We start from the raw sequence: 22309 nt of genomic DNA on the forward strand, positions 1-22309 counted from the left end.
TGGCGACGCAGCACCTCCTTCCCTGCGCCGCCCTTTCCTCTTCCTTTTTGTCCTCCCTCCTGCCGGAAGTGCCCTCCCCGTTTCCCAAAGTCAGAACTGGAAAAGGCCTTGGACGTCACTAATTTCCATCCTCGGGCTCCATTACCTGTAAGGGAACTGGGGTGGGGGCAGACCCACAGTGTCCTGTCTTTATCTTCCGACACTTTTTACTGCTTCTCCCCACATTCTGTCTGTACCATCCCCTCCCCCGCAAAAAACAGTAACAGATAAAAACAGGAGGTGGGGCATTTTATTAGAGTACAGGGATATCAGCTTTGGGCAGCAGCAGAAGGCAGCTTCACATAACTCTTCATGGGGGGTAGTGGCCGAATCTTTCGGCCAGCCCAGCCCCCCTTGCGGTGCCATCGCCCACTGTTAGGCCTCTTGCCCAGCCAACGGTTGCGCCCTGCCTTGCCAATAACCCGTTTGTTATGATCAACGTTGGATACTCGACCTACTGTTGCTATGCACGTTTCCAGCACCTGACAGAGAAAACAGATGGAGAAGAATGTACGATGTGGGGGCAAGATTTGACAATGTTTAGAGCACAACCCTTGGGGGGCGTCTTAGACTCAATGAGAGAAGGGAGAGGAGAAAGAAAAAGCACAAGACGGGTGAAGCTAAGTGAAGGTCCTACAGGAGGAACAAGGTAGTTGAAATCGAAGAGCCGGGTGCACTGACTCACGCCAGTAATCCCAGCACTTTGGAAGGCCGAGGCTGGAGGGTAACTTGAGCCCAGTTTGAGACCAGCCCAGGCACTATAGTGAAACCCCATCTCTACAAAATAAAAACTATTAGCCGGGGCCAGGTGCAGTGGCTCACACCTGTAATCCCAGCACTTTGGGAGGCCTAGGAGGGCAGATCGCTTGAGCCAGGAGTTCAAGACCAGCCTGGCCAACATGGTAAAACCCTATCTCTATAAAAAATATGAAAATTAGCTGGATGTAGTGGCATGTGCCTGTAGTCCCAGCTACTTGGGGGGCTGAGGCAGAAGGACTGCTTGAACCCAGGAGTTTGAGGCTGCAGTGAGCTATGATTGTGCCATCGCACTCAAGCAATAGAAACCCGGTCTCAAAAAAATTAATTAGGGTTGGGCATGGTGGCTCAGCCCTGTAATCCTAGCACTTTGGGAGGCTGAGGTGAGCAGATTAAGGTCAGGAGTTTGAGACCAGCCTGGCCAACACGATGAAACCCCATCTCTACTAAAAATACAAAAATTGGCCAGGCGCGGTGGCTCATGCCTATAATCCCAGCACTTTGAGAGGCCGAGGTGGGTGGATCACCTGAGGTTGGCAATTTGAGACCAGCCTGACCAACATGGTAAAACCTTGTCTCTACTAAATATACAAAATTAGCCAGGTGTGGTGGCCCATGCCTATAATCCCAGCTACTCAGGAGGCTGAGGCAGGAGAATCACTTGAACCTGGGAGGTGGAGGTTTTGGTGAGCCGAGATCATGCTATTGCACTCCAGCCTGGGCAACAAGGGTGAAACTCCATCTCAAAATAAAATAAAATTTAAAAAATTAGCCAGATGTGGTGGTTCATGCATATAGTCCCAGCTACTTGGGAGGTTGAGGCAGGAGAATAGACTGAACCTGGGGGGGTGGAGATTGCAGTGAGCCGAGATCGCTCCACTGCACTCCAGCCTGAGCGACAGAGCAGGACTCTGTCTTGAAAAAACACAAATTAGTTATGATACCAATCTGATAAAGCACACCTGTCATGTGGCAGAAAAGGACGGACTCAGCTCAAGGCAGTTCCTTGCAACATAAACACCTGGGACCTAACCCAGACAGGAAAGTTACATTCCAAAAATTCCTCCTTTGCTGACCCCTCCCACCCATACCCATACACACCTGCATCTGCCTCTTAGAGGGCAGCTGAATAATGGCTGTGCCATTCACCTTCCGCAGTAGCACACCACACGTCCCTGAGGAAAGAAGCCAAGTTGACACCCTCCACAAAACAAGGGTGTCGAGGGTCACAGGGGACATACCACACATGCTGCCCTTGCTTTGCTCTTTAGGAGCAGATACACAAAGAAGGATACATGCTATGTTTTAAGTCAAAACACATGCACATCTTCATCCTCATGTTTCTTCTTTTTTCCTTGATTTTCTCTACCAGTACCAGATGTAGAACCATAGGTTCAGACTCTCCTTACCTTTCCAAACTCTAGGACCCAGGTAACTCCTTTCCCCATACCTGCAGCCCGGATATACTGGGCACCCCGGCCTGGCTCACTTTCCACATTGTTGATGAGGGTCCCCACAGGCAAAGCCCCAAGAGGATGCGCATCCCCTTCCCGAGCAGCAACTAAAAGATAGGATTTCATTAGCACTAGAACCTTTGCTGTCTCCAGCCCACACATCTGGTAGCCATCTCTCACCTGCCATGCGGCCTATGTGGTTAGAGTTCAAGATTCTATCTCCAGCCTGCATGTTTTCTGTTGCAATGATCCAGCGTTTCCGGCTGCCCCCAGCAACCAGAGCTATGTCTGCTGACCTGATTAGAGTGAGGGACAGGTAAACAGACCATCTTGGAAGCCCACATCCTCTGAGAATCTATGCAATTATTCACACCATTCCATCATCATCCCATATCCCAAACTTGCCTACAGGGATCATAGCGGACTTGGATAACCTTCTCCTCAAAAGGTCCTGAGTTGGTCTCCTTAGGCCGGAAACGCAGAAAGTCAATCATTCGATAACGTTGCCTGTGGCCCCCGCCAATACCATGCACCCGGATGCGGCCTGTGGTTCAGAACAGTCGGGGATATGATTCAGGTCAGGGTAGCTCAGTTTTCAGTACTGGGAACTGGCCCATTCTCTGCCAGAGAACAGTGCTTAACACTGTGGCACGAGCAGAAAATGATAAAAATTTGCACAGCACACTAGAGTAAGGAGGGGCAGTACCAACATGAAGCTTCATGAAAAAACATTATATCTTTACTGAAATTGTATAAAACTTCCAGATAAAATATTTTCAAATTACCGAACTCAGTAAGTTTACTGAAAGCCATGTAAATCATACTCACATAATTTCAACTATTGAAAATTTTTGTGTACATGTGATGGGATATCACTCTTGCCCAGGCTGGATCCTGACCTCAAGTGATCTTCCTGCCTTGATCTACCAAAGTGTTGAGATTATAGGCAAGAGCCACCGCACCTGGCCTGTTATAATTTTTTTTTTTTGAGACAAGTCTTGCTCTGTCACCTAGGCTGGAATACAATGGCACAATCTTGGCTCACTGCAACCTCTGCCTCCTGGGTTCAAGCAATTCTCCTGCCTCAGCCTCCTGAGTTGCTGGGATTACAGGTGCCCACCACCACACCTGGTTAATTTTCTTTTTTAGACAGAGTCTCGCTCTGTCGCCCAGGCTGGAGTGCAGTGGCATGATCTCGGCTCACTGCAGCCTCCCCCTCCTGGGTTCAAGTGATTCTCGTACCTCAGCCTCCCAAGTAGCTGGGATTACAGGCCTGTGCCAACACACCTAGCTAATTTTTATATTTTTAGTAGAGACAGGTTTGGCCATTTTGGCCAGGCTGGTCTTGAATTCCTGGCCTCAAGTTATCTGCCCACTTTGGCCTCCCAGAGTGCTGGGATTACAGGTGTGACCCACTGCACCCAGCCAATTTTTATATTTTTAGTAGAGATGGAGTTTCGCCATGTTGTCCAGCCTGGTCTTAAACTTGTGACCTCAGGTGATCTGCCCGCTTCGGCCTCCCAAAGTGCTGGGATTATAGGCATGAGTCACCTTACCTGGCCTGTTATAAATTTTTGAAGGGTGTGAAGGAAAATGTCATGGTACTTCCTGTGTATGGCCCATTTTTTTCTCAATTACCCAAATTGTCTTTAGAAGCACAGACCAGTTTTATTTATTGCTTTGCATTCTAGTTTCTGGTTCCTGTGCACATACTACATGCAAAAGGAGCCAAATAAGTGATTTTTAATTACGTTCCTCAGCCTTACAAAGTTCAAGTGTTTCAATATACAGGTCTAGGGTCTTAACATGTTTTTCCCTTTGACTGCTTAAATCCCCTTGTCCTTGTTCCCACCTGTGTGGTCTCGGCCCCCAGACTTCCTCATCTTCACTGGTGTAATGGTGTACTTGGTACGACTCTTCCAGGACACAAAGTTGGCATTAAGGGCCGCAGAAGTAAGGACTGGGCAGCAGGGGAGCAACATCAAGACAGAGGGCTGTTGGAGGAGGGCACTGTCCATCATCTGGGGATAAAAAGACATCTTTCATTTGAAAACTAGTTGAAGGCAAAGCATCAGAGAACCAAGGCAGAGTACACAGATCAATTTTAGCTTGTAGCCCACTTCCTCCAGGATGTGTCCCAAACCAGCCATCCAAAAACTTCACCCATCACAGCTCGCACAGCAATGTTTTCCTCTTGGTCATCTCCTTCCAAATTTGGCTCACAATTCTCTATCTCCAGGAATCTGTTCTTCTCTAAACAATCCCGTTCGTCAGAGCTCGTAACATCCACACATCCATGTACCACCATCAGTGCCAATTCCTTTTGCCCTCTGCATTATGTTTCTGGGACTCTTTCACATATGAAGTGGGGGTGGGTGAGAATCATTTCACTTTTGTTCCTTGCTGTATTCCCAGTATTTCAGAGTGTGTTGGTTTGGATTTGAATTTTAAATATACATCTGCCAAACTCTACCATAATCAGCCTGAGAGCTCCAGAGGAGCAAGACTTACAACTTATCTTTTGCGTGACTCACCAGTCACCTACCAGGACCTCAAGATATCTTCCCCCTAAGACCACTGTTCTTGGTATCTTGCTCTGCATTCCCTAACCTCAGCAGTAACTAATCCTTGCAGGTATCATATCATAATGGTTAAGAGCACAGGTTCTGAAAGCCAGACAGCTTAATTCTGATAGTTGATGTGTGACCCTGGACTCCTTATCAATTTTCTCATCTATAAAATGGGAATAATAACTGCCTTATAGAGGTTTGAAAGGAGCTCATTTATTTGAAACGTCTATTACCTATACCTTGCTTATCATAAGCACTCGGTAAATGTTAATTACTGAAACCTCTGCAACCGGTGATCTCCAAAGCACTTTCACCTTAAGTATCTCGTCTGAAGAATTTCGCCCTATAAGACAGCAACATTTGTAGAGGAGAAAGATGAGGCTGAGAGTGTGCCTTATCCAAGGTCACGGACCTGCGCGACTCCTGACCAGCCTGGCACCCTGCGTCTCGCATCCGCGCAAACCCCATCTCCGGCAGCCCGAATGGAACCAGCCTTCTTCCCGGTTAAGGTGGATTACCTGGGCGGCGGGGAACAGACTTGGGACAGGGGCGGCGACGGTCGGGGGTGCCAGGCTCAGAGAGCGCAGAGCGCGGGTCAGTGCCCACAGGGCCATCGGGTTAGCTAGGGCTCAGCAAGACACCCTTACTTTCAGCGAAGCTGCTCGGCGCTCCTAGATGAGGTTAACTGTCAGGCGCCGTCGCTCCGCAATAACGTAAAAGGAGGCGGGCAGAAAACTGGAGCCCAAGCTGGATACCCACCTCCTTTCTAGCTGAACGCGATAACAGCCAATCCGCGGGCAGCTCTAATGTCGCGTGACTAGGAAACGGGTCCCGCCCCTTAGACCCGTCAAAACAATTGCCTCGAGCGGCAGCCATCATGGATTTAAAGGGGCAGTACCGGCAAGAGCGGCAGACAGACCGGTAGATTGCAGGTGAGTCTTTGAGTCTTCAGTACCTCTGGGGCTGAAGGTTAAGATTTCTGCCATCTTTTATTCTCGCACTTCCAGAAAGATGAACAAACCCCCTTCAACCAACCTTACAAAACTCCGGACTCAAAAACTCCGCCCTTCGCGATTCTTCCCCGCCCCTCGGCATCCAGACAGACAGACAGACGGCCTGCCCCGCCCCCTGCGCCACCAGCTGACTCAGTGACCTCGGGGTCGTTAGGCCTCCTGGTCCTCGCTGGAGCCGCGGACCTCAGTCATCCATCCACACCTCCCCCCTCCTGCCCCCGCCCATCTCACTCTCCCAACACTGCGCCCCAGGGCAGGTCGGCAGCCCGAGGCATTCCTCTTCTGCGTTCCCAAGTCCGGGAGACCCACTCTTGCGCCGCGGTTCACTGCGACCCCGCAGCCGCTAAGCAGACGTCCCATTCTTCCCTGCATCATCGGGCATTAGGGAGGCAGCCTACGGTGATTCCTCTCAGAGCCTGTTTGTAGGTGACCGTGACAGAGACAAAGCCATGGAAGTGGCTGGGTTTGGAGTGACCAGGTGTTCCTCCCTCCCTTTTCCCAAGACACGCCTCTTGCTGTAGGTCTCTGATTAAGTCTCTTTCACTCTCTTCGTGGGAGACTGTAGCTCCTCAGGCCTGCGGTTACGGAGGCTGGCATGGGGAAGGAGAAGGGAATTGGGTGTCTTTGAAGACCTGTAGGTAGAAGGAGGGAGAGAGGAAGGGAGGGTGTTTGTCCTGGGTGGGGCTCTGTGCCGGGTCCTCTGGGTAGCTGTGAAGTGGTGAGAGAAGGGGTGGGAACGCTGGACTTCTGGACTTTGGGCAGGGCAGATCCTTCTGAGTCTGACTGCTGAACAGAGTTTCTTCCGGGCTCCGGCCTGAGTCCCACAGCCAGGGGTTCTGGTCTGTACACAGGTAAGAAGACTTCAAAGATTAGAAACAAGACCCTTCCGAGGAAGTGGGAACACAGCCTGAGTTCTGGGGGGTGGGAAGTATGGGTTGAAGGTTAGTGGGAAAAGATGCAGGGCTGACCAGGTTTGGAGATGCTGGACTTAGTTCTGCAGGTGATGCAGCCTGAAGGCCTTGAGTTTTCTGGGACTCTCTAATGTGGATCCTGCAAGGAAGGCTCCTGTTTTCTTCTTTTCACTTTCTTCACTGATTTAACTTTGCAGAGATTCCTTCCCTTTTTTCTAAACTCCTGCATTGTTTTCTGCATATCTCCCACTTCAACCCTGTTTCCTTTGCAGCTCTCCCGAAGTCCCTCTGTGATCCCCTGGGTGCTGTCTCTCATCCCCTGATTCCTTTTCCTAACCCAGGCTCTCTCTCTAACTGCTTTTCTGTTGTCTTCCTAAGTCCTAAATCCTTCTGCTAGTTCTAAGCACCTTTGTTCCTGTTACAGCCTTCCTTTGTTTAAGTCAGTTCATCTCCCTCGCTCTTTGCCCACAACCTTAGCTTTGAGTTAGTGATCTAGGCTCCCTGCCTGCTGGTCACTCTCTCTCTCCAACTAAGCCACAGGGTCACTCTTACTTTTGTCCCTTTACTTGGATTCTCACCACCTTCTAAGAAAGTTGCTCAGCTTCTCTATCTCATCTTTACTTCAGCTGAACTCTGTTGTTTCTTCCTAGACCAGGCAAGGATCCCTGGCCAGGATGTCAGGCCTGGTGTTGGGGCAGCGAGATGAGCCTATGGGGCACCGGCTCAGCCAAGAGGAGATCCTGGGCAGCACACGGCTGGTGAGCCAAGGGCTAGAGGCCCTACACAGTGAACACCAGGCTGTGCTGCAAAGCCTGTCCCAGACCATTGAGTGTCTGCAGGGAGACCATGAGGAAGGGCTGGTGCATGAGAAAGCCCGGCAGCTTCGCCGTTCTATGGAAAACATTGAGCTCGGGCTGAGTGAGGCCCAGGTGAGAGGGCAAGGGTGGCCCCCAAGTGGTTCGGGGTAGATGGAGGAACAGTTATCTGATTGGAGGTTTGGGGTTGCTTGGGATCACCTCGCCCTAGATGTTTGCATTCATTCATTAAATATGTATTGAGTCCCTACTGTGTGCCAGACTGCTTTTGGGTACTGAAGAGATACATCATTCAACAAAACTGTAAAAAATCTTTGCCATCTTGGAGCTTACCTTCTGGCTGGGGAAGACAAACAGTACATAAATACATTTGGTATGCCAGAGTGGTAATTGCTAAGGATAAAAGGACAAAAATGAAGCAGGGAAGGAAACTAGGGACTATAGAGACAGGGTATAATTTTAGATAGGGTGGTCAAAAAAGGGCTTACTGAAAAGGTGACATTTTGACAAAGATTTGAAGGGAATGAGTCATGGCATAAACAGGGGAAGGGTGTCCTAAGCAGAGAGAGCAGCAAGTACAGAGGCCCTGAACAGAAGTCTGCCTGGTCAGGTCAGTGAATAGCAAGGGGCCAGTATGCCTGCAGTAGAGTGAATGCAGAGAAGCAAAGTAGAAAATTAAGTCTGAGGGGTAATAGGGTTGGAGAGGAGGGAGATAGATCATGTGGAACTTGTAGGCCATCCTGAGGACTTTGATTTTACTTTTTTTTTGAAATGGAGTCTCCCACTGTTGCCCAGGCTGGAGCGGCGTGATCTTAGCTCACTGCAACCTCTGCCTGCCGAGTTCAAGCAGTTATCCTGCTGGGTTCAAGTGATTCTCCTGCTCCAGCTTCCCGAGTAGACTGGGACTATAAGCATGCACCATCAGACCCGGCTAATTTTTTGTATTTTTACAAATACAAAGATGCAGGGGTTTCACCACGTTGGCCAGGCTGGTCTTGAACTCCTGACCTCATGATCCGCCTGCCTCTGCCTCCCAAAGTGTTGGGATTACAGGTGTGAGCTACTGCACCCAGCCCTGATTTAACTTTGAGTGAGATGGAAATTATTGGAATGTTTTCAGAAGAGGAGTGATGTGGTCTAACTCGGCATCATCTGGCTGCTGAGTTACGAATAGACAACGGGGGAACAAGGGCAGAAACCAGGAGGCTAGTGAGGAAGCTACTCTATTTCGGGTGGGAATTGATAGTGGCTTGGCCTAGGGTAACGGCAGTGGAGGTGGTGGGAAATTGGATTCAGGGTATGTATTGAAGGTAGAGACATTGCTACATGCCTACCTTCTGGCTCCTCTGTGCCCCTGCCAGTCTTGCCACCTGCAGTAGGCTCCCCTTCCACCTGTACCTGAATACTCCCACCCAGAATCTGGAACTCAGGGTATGTGTCCATCTAGGTGATGCTGGCTCTAGCTAGCCATCTGACCACAGTGGAGTCGGAGAAACAGAAGCTGCGGGCTCAGGTGCGGCGGCTGTGCCAGGAGAACCAGTGGCTGCGGGATGAGCTGGCTGGCACCCAGCAGCGGCTACAGCGCAGTGAACAGGCTGTGGCTCAGCTGGAGGAGGAAAAGAAGCACCTGGAGTTTCTGGGGCAGCTGCGGCAGTATGATGAGGATGGACACACCACGGTGAGTGTGTGCAGGGGAGACTGGCTGAGGGGTGGGCAGCCGGGAGTTACCATAGACATGGGGTAATTGCCCTGTTATCCTCAGGGTCCATCGGCTCTACCCAACCTGCTCTCACTTGAAAGAATTCCTTTTTTAGCCAACTTGAAAGAATTCCTTTTCTGACGCCAACGCCAAGAGATAGCAAGAGGAAAAACAGTATTCAGCTCTTTCAGTCAACATTTAATGAAATGCCTACTGTATACCAGGCATTGTGTACTTCACTGGTGAATGGGACAGACAGGGTGCCTGCTCTCACAATTACAAGCTTGTGAGGGAGATAGACAAGCACCTGGACAATTCCAATCTAGAATCCTACATGCTACAATTAGAGAAAGCATAGCCCAGTTGAGTATGACCTTCCTAAAATTTGCTTTCAAAATGTGTGAATTTTTTTTTTGAAATGGAGTTTCACTCATGTTGCCCAGGCTGGAGTGCAATGGTGCGATCTTGACTCACGGCAACCTCTGCCTCCCAGGTTCAAGTGATTTCTCTTCCTCAGCCTCCCACATAGCTGGGATTGCAGGGGCCCACCATCACGCCTGGCTAATTTTTGTATTTTTATTAGAGACTGGGTTTCACCATGTTGACCAGGCTGGTCTTGAACTCCTCACCTCAGGTAATCTGCCCCTCGGCCTCCCAAAGTGCTGGGACTACAGGTGTGAGCTATCATGCCTGGCCCAAAATGTGCGAAGTTTAACCCTCACTCAACAGAGTCCAGTGAGGCCATCTCAGCTCACTGTAATCTCTGCCTCTGGGGTTCAAGTAATTTTTATGCCTCAGCCACCCAAGTAGCTGGGATTACAGGCACTTGCCACCTCACCTGGCTAATTTTTGTATTTTTTAGTAGAGACAGAGTTTTGCCATGTTGGCCAGGCTGGTCTCAAACTCCTGACCTCAAGTGATCTGCCTGCCTCGGCCTCCCAAAATGCTGGGATTATAGGCATGAGCCACCACGCCTGGCTGAGAGTATGTGTTTTCTTGAGCTATATCTGTAGGGAACAAGTCTTACCCATAAGAACACATATGTGACAAGAACGCATATTTGAACACATACAAAGCAGCAAATGCTCAGTGCTGGGTGAGTGGTTCAGTCAGTGTGGGAAGAATTTCACGGAGGTATGTCTCTAAGGGCTGGAATGGTCTAAGAAGAGTTCATAGAGGAAGCAGGGATCCTGGGCAACATAGTGAGACCCCATCTCTACAAAAATATTAAAAAATTAGCCTGATGTAGTCATGCACACCTGAAGCTTCAGCTACTCTGGAGGCTGAGGTGGGAGGATTGCTTGAGCCCAGGAGGTGGAAGCTGCAATGAGCTGTGATTGTGCCACTGCACTCTAGCCTGGACTGTTGCCAGACTAGAGACTGTCTCAAAAAACAAACAAAAAAATAGAGGAAGCAGGGTACAGGAATGGGTAGGATACAGGTTGGATTTCCCATTTGAGTGACTTAGGAGTTAGAATGGATTTTGAAAGTTCATAATGAGGAAGAGGGAGGAGCTTTTTAGATTGGAGTACAGGGTGTCATCAATAAGGCTTACAGCCTGGAAAAGCTGGTCTGTCCCAGGGAAAGTGAGTAGATGAATTGCATAGGACACATTGCTGAAGCTGGGTAGGAGGGCTGGTGTTTGTTTGAGGCTGCAGTTCCTGATGGGGAAAAGCAGATTTTCCTAGTACAGAATAGGTTAGATGGCGAGGGAGGGTTTTGCAGTAAGTCCAGAATGAGCTGTGCAGATAATGGGCACCAGACTGAGCTAGACACTTTTTGGGTACATGTCAATAAGATCAGACACACACCCTTCCCTCAGGAGAGACAGGGCAGATATATAATCAACTTAAACACACAGAGATCAGCATAGGGCCATAATTACAAGGGTTGAGGAGAGATTTAGGGTGGTTAGGAAGGAAACTTTCTGTATGAGAAGGAGGGGGAAGTCTTGAGATTTTGTCCAAAGCTTCTCTGGCTGTTACAAACAAGAGGCCTGAGCTTGGCTGGGCCAGATGCCAGCTTTTCTAGCAGCAGAGACAAGAAAAACAGTCGTTTCGTAGGCCCCATCTTCTGGGATTTCATGGCTTAGAGGGATCACTAAGGAGGCTACTAGGGATGTCTTGGTCCTCAAATGTTGCTTCTTCTCTTCCAGGAGGAGAAAGAAGGTGATGCCACCAAGGATTCCCTGGATGACCTCTTCCCTAATGAGGAGGAAGAGGACCCCAGCAATGGCTGTGAGTCTGCCTCTGGAATGGGAGGGTGAAAGGGATAGCAGGAGGCTTGCCCTAGCTGTCCTAGCACACAGGACACTCACTATCTAGAAATAGGCTGTCCTAGGAGTGTCCTAGCACATAGGACACTCACCATCTAGAAATAGGTTTTCTACTTCCTCTGGAGTTAGGGCAGGGGCTGGGCTAGTACTTAGATTTCCTTAGCCTCCCAATTGAACGAACATTTATTAAACACTGAATATGTGGCAGGTACTGTGCTAGGCACTAGGAGTACTGAGATGGAAATGAAATAGGTCTCACCAGTAGGAGTTCACTGTCCAGTGGGAGAATGAACCTGAGATGGGGAGACCATGAGCCCCACAAGGAAAGAACCAGGTCTTTCTTACCTTTGTACTCCTGGGATATCCCCTGGTTCATACTTACTAAATAAATGTTTGTTGAATGAATGAATTACTGGGTGAACAACTAGGGTTGTGATAGGCATAGGCCAAGGGAATGGATAAAAGAATAGCACTTGAAACAAGTCTTGATTGAGAGCCCATGTAGGGGTGGGCACAGGTATGGAACAAGACATGCGATGGGGAGTGAGTGGGCAGACAGCAAATGGGAGAGGAAGAGTCCTTTGAGGAAGTCTCTTGTTTATGCTCTGTGATGGTTTAGTGTCCCGTGGTCAAGGTGCTGCAGCAGCCCAGCAGGGTGGATATGAGATCCCAGCAAGACTGCGGACGTTGCACAACCTGGTGATCCAGTATGCAGCCCAGGGTCGCTATGAGGTGGCTGTGCCACTCTGTAAGCAGGCACTAGAAGACCTGGAGCGCACATCAGGCCGGGGCCACCCTGATGTCGCCACTATGCTCAACATCCTTGCTTTAGTGTATCGGTGAGGACTTCCCTTCTCCAGTGTCCAGAATCTTCCCCCACATTCCCACCTTAGTCCTTCTTTGACTTCCATTCTTCCTCTTCACAGGGTACCTCTCCATCCTATTGGGTTTCCCAGATACACCCCACTAAGGTGCTTCCTAATGTGCCAGAACTCTTACTTTTCCCATACCTAAGCATTTACTCATCTCTTGGGCTCCTTGTCCCTCTAATTTCTCTTTTGGGGAGTTCTCTCTCTCTCTCTCTCTCTCTCTTTTCCCCTCGCCCCCTCACTTCCTATAACTTGTGGCCTTCTCTTGGGATGGCAGTGCCCTGCATTCTGGTATGAGTGTGTCAGCGAATCCCCCTCACTGTCCACACCAGGCTTCCTGTCTCCTCATGGAGGTCCCCCATCCTTAACTGTACTCAGTCCTCCCAAAGGGAGGGAAGGAAGGAGAAGGCTTGTGGGCGGAGTTCAGGATAACTCCTGTCACTTTTGTCTTCTTCCAGGGACCAGAATAAGTATAAGGAAGCTGCCCACCTGCTGAATGATGCCCTCAGCATCCGGGAGAGCACCCTGGGCCCGGACCATCCTGCTGTCAGTATACCTTGCCCTCCCTGCCCCATGCCCTGCACCCTCACCATTACTATTTTGGCCTCTCTTAGCTCATCCATCTGCTGCCCTCAGTCTACTCACTAAGGGTGCTGAGGAAGGAGGCATGAGAAGTCCTTTCTTCCAGGCATTGTCCAGTGATCCTAGTGCTTCTCAATTCTCTGGGACTCAGTGACTCCTTTTTATAATAAATATCATTTGCTTGAACTTAATTCATAGATAAGTCATAGATAAATCCACATATGATTTCCAAAAAAGTTAGTATGATACCGTAATAAAAGAAAAACAAGAAAGTAATTTGTAAGAATAATATATACAATGTAATATAAGATGAAATGTGGTACAACAGTAGTTGTATTGAATACAACTTTGTTAAAGGAAATAGCAAAGTGGGCCGGGCGGGGTGGCTCACACCTGTAATCCCAGCACTTTGGGAGGCTGAGGCAGATGGGATCATAAGGTCAGGAGTGTGAGACCAGCCATACCAACGTGGTGAAACCCCATCTCTACTAAAAGTACAAAAATTAGCCAGGTGTGGTGGTGTGCACCTGTAATCCCAGCTACTCAGGAGGCTGAGGCAGGAGAATCACCTGGGAGATGGAAGTTGCAGTGAGCCGAGATTGCGCCATTGCACTCCAGCCTGGGCAACAGGGTGAGACCCTGTCTCAAAAAAAGAAAATAAAAAAAAAAAGAAAAGAAACAGCAAAGTGGTCTGATATATAATGAATAACTCTGGATTTAGAGCACCAATAAGCCGTTCCATATGAGAAGTACTAGGAAAATGAGATAGAGGCTGGGTTCAGTGTCATGTCATGCCTGTGCTCATAGGACTTTGGGAGGCCAAGGCAAGAGGATCACTTGAGTCCAGGAGGGGGAGACTAACCTGGGCAATATAGCAGGACCCTGTCTGTATGATAAATTTAAAAAATTAACTGAGCACAGTGGTGTACACCTGTAGTTCCAACTACTTGGGAGTCTAGGGTGGGAGGATTGCTTGAGCTCAGGAGTTTGAGGTTACAGTGAGCTATGATCATGCCAATGCACTCCAGTCTGTTTAACCAAGCGAGCTCCTGTCTCTTAAAAAAAAAAGTTGAAATATAGGTGGACACTTGATTAAAGTACAGTATTATAAGAAATCACAGACCAGATTTATTTGTATATAAGAGAAAGAGGCTGGGTGTGGTGGCTCACGCCTGTAATCCCAACACTTTGGGAGGCCGAGGCAGGTGGATCACCCGAGGTCAGGAGTTCAAGACCAGCCTAGCCAACATGGTGAAACCCCATCTCTACTAAAAAAAAGTAACAAAATTAGCTGGGTATGGTTGCATATGCCTGTAATCCCAACTAATCCCAACTATATGGAGGCTGAAGCAGGAGAATCACTTGACTCCAGTGGGTAGAGGTTACAGGGAGCCGAGATCGCACTATTGCACTCCAGCCTAGGTAACAGAGCAAGACACCATTTCAAAAAAATAAAAAGCGGTTGGGCACGGTGGCTCACGCCTGTAATCCCAGCACTTTTTTTTTCTTTTTGAGACTGAATCTCGCTCTGTCGCCAGGCTAGAGTGCAGTGGCGCGATCTCAGCTCACAGCAACCTCTGCCTCCCTGGTTTAAGTGATTCTCCTGCCTCAGCCTCCTGAGTAGTTGGGACTACAGGTGCACACCACCATGACTAGCTAATTTTTGTATTTTTAGTGGAGACTGGGTTTCACCATGTTGCCCAGGATGGTCTCGATCTGTTGACCTCATGAGCCACCTGCCTCAGCCTCCCAAAGTGCTGGGATTACAGGCGTGAGCCACTGCACCCAGCCTAATTCCAGCACTTTGGGAGGCCAAGGCGGTTGGATCACCTGAGGTCAGGAGTTTGAGACCAGCCTGACCAACAAGGTGAAACCCAATCTCTACTAAAAATACAAAAATTAGCTGGGCGTGGTGGCAGGTACCTGTAGTCTCAGCTACTTGGGAGGCTGAGACAGGGTAATTGCTTGAACCAGAGAGGCTGAGGTTGCAGTGAACCGAGATTATGCCACTGCACTCCAGCCTGGGCAACAGAATGAGACTCTGTCTCAAAATAAAATAAAATGAGAAATAAAAAAAAAGAAGCCGCACATGGTGGCTCACACCTGTAATCCCAGCGTGAAATTAAAAAAAAAAAAAAGATAGGGAAACAGCCTTAAGTAGGGATATTATACCAAGGCCAAGGCAAATAACAGAATCATCAATGTACAGAAAGTGAAAAGGTGGTTTTTTTTTTTTTGAGACGGAGTCTCGCCGTGTCACCCAGCCTGGAGTGCAGCGGTATAATCTTGGCTCACTAAAACTTCTGCCTCCTGGACTCAAGTGATCCTCCTGCTTCAGCCCCCCAAGTAGCTGGGATTACAGGTGTGTGCCACCATTCCTGGCTAATTTTTACAGTTTTAGTAGAGACAGGTTTTCACCGTTTTGGCCAGGCTGGTCTTGAACTCCTGACCTCAAGTGATCTACCCACCTCAGCTTTCTTTTTTTTCTTTTTTCTTTTTTTTTTTTGACACGGAGTTTCACTCTTGTTACCCAGGCTGGAGTGCAATGGCACGATCTCGGCTCACTGCAACCTCTGCCTCCTGGGTTCAGGCAATTCTCCTGCCTCAGCCTCCTGAGTAGCTGGGATTACAGGCACACGCCACCATGCCCAGCTAATTTTTTGTATTTTTAGTTGAGACGGGGTTTCACCATGTTGACCAGGATGGTCTCGATCTATTGACCTCGTGATCCACCTGCCTCGGCTTCCCAAAGTGCTGGAATTACAGGCTTGAGCCACCGTGCCCAGCAGAAAAGTTATGTTTGAGCGTGAGTCTGTGTAAAAATAATTCCCTATGGTATGATATATGTTAGGCAGGGATGACATATCTCAGAAATAAATTCCTATTTTGATATCCCATCAAATGTCAATGTTTACATTCAGCGTTTGGATGTTCAGCGGGTTTGGATGTTTTGCGTCCTCAAAAGTAATCTTTATGCAACCAAAAGAAAAAAAAAACAACTCCAGAAATTTCTAAAAATCCCCCTAGAGGGCGATACCATCCCTTAGCCGCAGAGCCATCCTATTCAGCAATTTCCCCTCCCTTCAGCCCCTGGCTAGGGTAGTAGAGTCTTTGTCTCAGAGTTGTGCAGTGAGTGTGGGGGCCCTGCTGGGAAGTGGGGAACCTCAGATTCCTGTAGGTCTTTTGCAACCCCAATGTCTGATGGGGACATGCCTGTTTTTATAGGTGGCTGCCACGCTCAACAATTTGGCTGTGCTCTATGGCAAAAGGGGCAAATACAAGGAGGCGGAGCCTCTGTGCCAGCGGGCACTGGAGATTCGAGAAAAGGTACCCATGCCCTCTCTCCCTTCTTCCCTTGTCGCTGTGACCCTTCTCTACATGGCTCCTCTGGTCTAACCCTTCTCCTTCACTTCTTTTTTCCTCACCCCCATCTTTGCCTTGTTTTCTCTTCCTTCATTCCCATTTCTCTGCTTTACACATGTGTGTGCCTATATGTGAACACACACACACACACACACACATCCTTGTGCATGCACAAGTAATCAGCCATTTATCCAATCCTTTGTTCTCTTTCAGGTCCTGGGCACTAATCACCCAGATGTGGCAAAGCAGCTGAACAACCTGGCCCTCTTGTGCCAAAACCAGGGCAAGTATGAGGCTGTGGAACGCCACTACCAGCGAGCACTGGCCATCTATGAGGGGCAGCTGGGGCCAGACAACCCTAATGTAGCCCGGACCAAGAACAACCTGGTATGGGAGGAGGGGACAAAGTAGGTGGAAGGAACAGGAGGGAGAGGCCACCTGAGTCATAGAGTCAGGATGCATCACAATCTGGCGCATTGCTCTCATCAACTTTGTGACCATTTCTGGGGCTGCCTTTGGGGATGAAGGATCTGCTTCATTTCAGTTATAGATGTTCCATAGCTTCTTGGGAGTGGTCTGGGAATACCCTTGACACTGCACTTGGAGAAGGAGGTGTGAGAAAGATCTCTGGGGAAAGTCATAGAGACACTGAGGAGTGGGACTCCCTGAGCCTGGTGAAGACCTTGTGTGCAAAAAAAAAAAAAGAAAAAAAAAATTTTAAGATAAAAAAAAGACCTTGCCTCTCTACATGCTTTGTTCCTGTATTTTTGCCTTTCTACGTCCCAGGCTTCCTGTTACCTGAAACAGGGCAAATATGCTGAGGCTGAGACCCTATACAAAGAGATCCTGACCCGTGCCCATGTGCAGGAGTTTGGGTCTGTGGATGGTGAGTGTTGAGGGCCTGGGGAAGGGGCTGCAGGGAGGAAAAGAAATGCAGACCTAGGGTTGGGGTTAGGTCACAGTGGTTCCCAGGGGGAGCCAGACCCCTTCAGTTCAGCCTTGTCAGCCTCTGGGTCCTGGCTCCCCGACACTGTCTAGCTCCGATCTCTAACCCCACCCTATGTATCACCCCCAGATGACCACAAGCCCATCTGGATGCATGCAGAGGAGCGGGAGGAAATGAGCAAAGTGAGTGGGGGGAAGGGGGGCCAGCCTGGGGAGCTCAAGGCTCCAGGGTCTCTGTGTTACTCCTTGGATTAGCCCTGCTGCTCACTTGCCACCCCAGCACCAGCCCCAGCTGCATCATGGTGCTCTCCCCAGCCTAGCCTGCACCCTAGCCCCATGCCACCTTGCATCCCAGCATCTCTGTATTCTTATCTCTGGCTCCCCCTGCCCTTCTCTCTGGCCTCTCTCTATCCTGCAGAGCCGGCACCATGAGGGTGGCACACCCTATGCTGAGTATGGAGGCTGGTACAAGGCCTGCAAAGTGAGCAGGTGAGCTGCCAGTGAAAGTCAGCTTGGCCTCCGATGCCCTCTGTCCAGTCCCTGCTCCCAGCCTCCCAGACCTTTTCCCTTCCTCCCTTAGACCTTCCCTCAGCTTTAGCTCTGTTCCCGCTCCTATTTTCTTATTTTTTTCCCTCTTCTCTTGCTTGGAAGACAAATTTTTCTTTTCTGAGCCCATTCTCTCTTCCTTCTCTGGTCTCTTTCTCACCACAGCCCCACAGTGAACACTACTCTGAGAAACCTGGGAGCTCTGTATAGGCGCCAGGGAAAGCTAGAGGCTGCTGAGACCCTGGAGGAATGTGCTCTGCGGTCCCGGAAACAGGTCAGAAGCCCAAAGGGGAAGGAGGTCCTAGAAGGAAGGGCCCTGGGGACGAGAGACTGCGGAGGTTTCTTGGGAGTCTCCTAAGAATAAGTGGAAAGGCTGATGAGGCCAGGAGGGAGAGGAAAGTGAGGCAGTATTGTCATTGTGGATGTTTTTAAGCATGTTCTTACCCCCACACCTGTAATTTTGGTCAGGACTCTAGTTTCAAGATTGACTAAACAGAGATGTAAAGGAGAAACCCTGCCCTTTTATAAGGAGGAGACTGGTGGTGAAGTAGGGGAGAGCCTAAGTCAGAGTTTCTCAGACTGTGAGTCTCAATAGAAGGTTGTGTAATCAATTCAGTGTGGGCCATGGGGCTAAATATATACAGATCTATATTTGGCAATGCATTGCAAATAGAAAAGGTGAGTACTGTTCCAGTCAGTATATACTGGGACCTCACAAGGAAAAATGTTTTCCTTGCAGTGGCTGATGGTGAAAAAAATTTGAAAGCCCCTATCCTGAGGAGTTAAGGAGTAGGAAGTCCCAGGTCCTTGCTTTTCCTTCCAGGGCACTGACCCTATCAGCCAGACCAAGGTGGCAGAGCTGCTTGGAGAGAGTGAGGGTAGAAGGTCCTCCCAGGAGGGCCCTGGGGACACTGTGAAATACGAGGGAGGTGAAGATGCTTCTGTGGCTGTGGAGTGGTCGGGGGTAAGTCTCATCATTGCCTTTTCATCTCTCCTGCCCACTCCTGCTGGTGGTGGTGGCAGGCTCTTGGCCATGCTGTCCCTGTCTAGTTAGTGTATCCCTTTAGCGGTGTCTCTGGGAGCCAGCTTTTGACAGGGCTTTTATTTCTTCTAGTCACTGGGCCTTGCGGGTGGGGGATGTGTGCAGAATAAATGGCAGGAGTAGACTCAGAAACCCATCTGTGTGGGATCCCCTTAGCTTTCATTGCCTACCCCTCTCTGCCAGGATGGCAGTGGGACCCTGCAGAGGAGTGGCTCTCTGGGCAAGATCCGGGATGTGCTCCGCAGAAGCAGTGAACTCCTAGTGAGGAAGCTCCAGGGGACTGAGCCTCGGCCCTCCAGGTACACATCGAAGTCAAGATATCATAAAGTGGCCAGGAGCAATGGCTCATGCCTGTAATCCCAGCACTTTGTGAGGCTGAGGCAGGTGGATCACCTGACGTCAGGAGTTTGAGACCAGCCTGGCCAACATGGTGAACCCTGTCTCTACTAAAAATACAAAAATTAGCCAGGCGTGGTGGTAGGCGCCTATAATATCAGCTACTCAGGAGGTTGAGGCAGCAGAATTGCTGGAACCTGGGAGGCAGAGATTGCAGTAAGCCAGGATTGCGCCACTGTATTCCAGCCTGGGCAACAGAGTGAGACTCTGTTTAAAAAAAAGAAAAAATGGTAAAGCAGGCAAGTAAGCCCTTGCCTCCAACTCCTCTTGGCCCCTTGTCTCTGGAGAATTATCGTGGAGAGAAATGGGGAGGAGGTAAATGGGACAGCTATGGAGAGAAAGTTTATGCAGAATGGGTGCCCCAGTGGGGGGGATGAAGGTACCTGAGGAGATACTGGTTCCTGATGCAGGTAAGATAAATGGGTGGGTGGGGGACAGAAGGGAGGCAGTGATTTGATTTTGTGTGGCAGTGCTCAAAAGGCCCACAGCTTTAAGGCCACTCAGGAGGAAGAGAGGAGCCTCAATTCTTCCATTTTCCATTGTAGCAGCAACATGAAGCGAGCAGCCTCCCTGAACTATCTGAACCAACCTAGAGCAGCACCCCTCCAGGTGAGAGCAGTGCTTGTGAGCACACTGGTGGGTGAGAAAGAAAGGACAGGCAGAGAGCAAGCCCAGTGGATTAAGGGAAGAGGGAAGGGAGAGTCATCTAGGATGAAGATGAGCCAGGGGATTGCAGTCATTAGGGAATCAGGCAGACAGCTTGTGGTGAGTGATGATCACTAAGGGGCAGTTTCAGGCCAGACATAGTAGCACATAAGTGAATAAGGAGGGAAGTAGGAATATTCTCTAAACTGGTACTTTGGAATTATGAATAATTTAACAATTATTTGGAGATACTAATTATTTTTCCTCCTGCAGCCACCTTAGGGACCTGCTAGTAGATGAGAATGGAAAAAGAAAAGTATTAAATAATCCCCATCTGGCTGGGCGTGGTGGCTCAAGCCTGTAATCCTAGCACTTTGGGAGGCCGAGGCGGGTGGATCACGAGGTCGAGGGATTGAGACCATCCTGGTCAACAAGGTGAAACCCCGTCTCTACTAAAAATACAAAAATTAGCTGGGCATGGTGGTGCGCGCCTGTAGTCCCAGCTACTCGGGAGGCTGAGGCAGGAGAATTGCTTGAACCCAGGAGGCCGAGGTTGCGGTGAGCTGAGATCATGCCATTGCACTCCAGTCTGGGTAACAACAGCGAAACTGCGCCTCAAAAACAGATAATAATAAATAAAATAAATAAATAATCCCCATCTGAGAAAACAGTAATGATATTTTAATGGCAAATGATCTCTTGTATCAACACAAAGTATATGCCAGTATTCACCTGGGTCTTCCAGGTAGTTTCTCCACCAGATTGTGGCCTTCTGGAAAACCCTAGCAGAAGCTAAACAGACTCCCAGGTCTAGCGATAGAACTGATCCTAGATCCGTAGATACGCTGTGGCCACGGGATGAATGAACTCCAGGATGGGAGGCTGAGGTCCCGGGGCTGATGGGATAGTATTGTCTGTTTCAGGTCTCCCGGGGCCTCAGTGCCAGCACGATGGACCTCTCTTCAAGCAGTTGACATTCAGCTCGGCCCCCAGGTCTGCTGGGTCCCTGCCCACAGCCCTCACAGCATTCCCCATTGCTCCTGGCTCTTCCCCACCCCTAGGTGGGACAGTGAAGGGGAGCAGTTTAACCAGAAGATTGCTGCTGCCCTTAGGGTCTCAGCTCCCTCCTCAGGAATCCCTCTTAGGAAGGACCCTCAGGACACCCTCTCCCCACTCTGTGGTCCTCTAGAGTAGCTAGCTCTGAGGCCCCCAAGGTGGGTACAAAGCAGGTATGGCCCTCAGAGATGCAGCCTGCTGCTGGCTTTTCAGTCAGAGGGTTGGGGGCTGGCCAGCCAAGCCGCCTTGCCCTGGCCACTCTTATCCCCTCCCTCTGCTGTCTCACTTCAGGTCCACGTATTTCACTTTTCTTAAATAAAACAATCAGGTAACCTTTCTGCAATTTGAGTCCTGATTGGAGAGGGTATGAGCAGGGCTTGTGTTGGGGCCCTTCACAGAGGGTGAGGGGCAGTGATGGATGGGGCGGCAGGAGTGTTGATTCTTGGATCTCTCCTCTCTACCCCCTCATTTGTATCATCTCCAGCAGGGCCTGTAGGAAGGCTTCTGGGGGATGGGGAAGGAGGAGGCCCACAACCCATGGAGAAGGTGCTGTGAACTGGGTTGTCAGGGACATGTGGTGGCCATGTGGCAGGACCCTGGAGTCCTGGCGCCACTTCTCCTGGCTGTGAGGCCCTCTGTGGCTGCTGTTACTCCTCCCAGCTGCTTGGGGGAAGGGAGGTCTAAGCAGGCCTGGGGGGCTCTCTGGAGCCAGAGGGGAGACAAGGCACTATCCATCCCCTCTCAGCATATCTTGGAGGCCTGAGCAGCAGCTGGGGCCCATCTTCTAAAGCTTGACTCCTACTGACCCGCCTCCTACACCCCTTGCTGCTTTCACAACAAAGAAAGAATGTGGGGGTGGTGGCACTAGGGGTGGGGGGTGCCTGGAACAAGGGTTGTGCTGGGCCTCCCCACAGCTGGAGACTTGGCCATACCCTGACACAGCCTAGACTGCCTGGAGATGGACTTGGGATGAATTTGTCAGTTTAGCAGACTTCAGCCTGGCTTTCAGAGCCTAGCATGTTTCTACTTTGGGATCAGATTGATCTAGAGCCAAACCAGACCCCAGTCATGCACCATTCAGCCCCTCTTCGGGCTACAAAGCATCTTCAGGTTACCCTACTTGGGGACATTAAGGACACCCTGCTGTTTTGGGTCTCCCATAAAATTTTGGGTTGCTGTAGAGTGGGTGGGGCCCACCTCTTCGCCTGCCGCAATCTGGAGAATTCTGGGGGAATTGTTGGCCAGAGCCTCCAGGTAAGCCCAGAATGGACCATTCACCCCCCAGGATCTACGGAATCGTACAAGTCACTTGGGTTCTCCTGGGTCCCTGGAG

At 49.8% G+C, this 22309-nt stretch overlaps 2 protein-coding genes across 17 annotated transcripts; one reads left to right on the forward strand and one right to left on the reverse strand.

Annotated features, from left to right (window-relative positions):
• Positions 1–271: 271 nt before the first annotated feature.
• MRPL2 (mitochondrial ribosomal protein L2) lies at positions 272–6299 on the reverse strand. 6 transcript variants are annotated; one of them, XM_054254011.2, is made up of 7 exons: positions 6142–6299; positions 4102–4270; positions 2655–2793; positions 2430–2545; positions 2246–2356; positions 1897–1970; positions 272–521 (listed from the first exon to the last, which is right to left on the reverse strand). In XM_054254011.2, the coding sequence occupies exons 1-7, from the start codon at positions 6205–6207 to the stop codon at positions 309–311; spliced, it is 888 nt and encodes a 295-aa protein (XP_054109986.1). In that variant the 5' UTR covers positions 6208–6299; the 3' UTR covers positions 272–308. The 6 variants fall into 6 exon arrangements, with proteins under 6 accessions (XP_054109986.1, XP_054109985.1, XP_054109987.1 ...); XM_054254010.1 differs by having other exon boundaries at positions 6064–6207; XM_054254012.2 differs by lacking the exon at positions 6142–6299 and adding an exon at positions 5855–6056.
• Positions 5699–21319, forward strand: KLC4 (kinesin light chain 4). Of its 11 annotated transcripts, none has more exons than XM_078369193.1 (18): positions 5699–5751; positions 5827–6349; positions 6595–6683; positions 7394–7672; positions 9006–9236; positions 11413–11494; positions 12152–12371; positions 12860–12947; positions 16209–16310; positions 16560–16733; positions 17133–17232; positions 17422–17474; positions 17710–17780; positions 18003–18111; positions 18661–18801; positions 19063–19178; positions 19821–19884; positions 20844–21319. In XM_078369193.1, exons 4-18 carry the CDS (start codon positions 7418–7420, stop codon positions 20892–20894), a joined length of 1857 nt encoding a protein of 618 aa, XP_078225319.1. In that variant the 5' UTR covers positions 5699–5751; positions 5827–6349; positions 6595–6683; positions 7394–7417; the 3' UTR covers positions 20895–21319. The 11 variants fall into 11 exon arrangements, 8 of the variants coding, with proteins under 8 accessions (XP_078225319.1, XP_078225320.1, XP_078225318.1 ...); XM_078369194.1 differs by having other exon boundaries at positions 5827–6254; XR_013534218.1 differs by having other exon boundaries at positions 5827–6683; positions 18577–18801.
• The last annotated feature ends 990 nt before the right edge of the window (positions 21320–22309 follow it).

The sequence above is a fragment of the Callithrix jacchus genome, chromosome 4 (genome assembly GCF_049354715.1).
Source record: "Callithrix jacchus isolate 240 chromosome 4, calJac240_pri, whole genome shotgun sequence".
In the NCBI taxonomy this organism is placed as follows: Eukaryota; Metazoa; Chordata; class Mammalia; order Primates; family Cebidae; genus Callithrix; species Callithrix jacchus.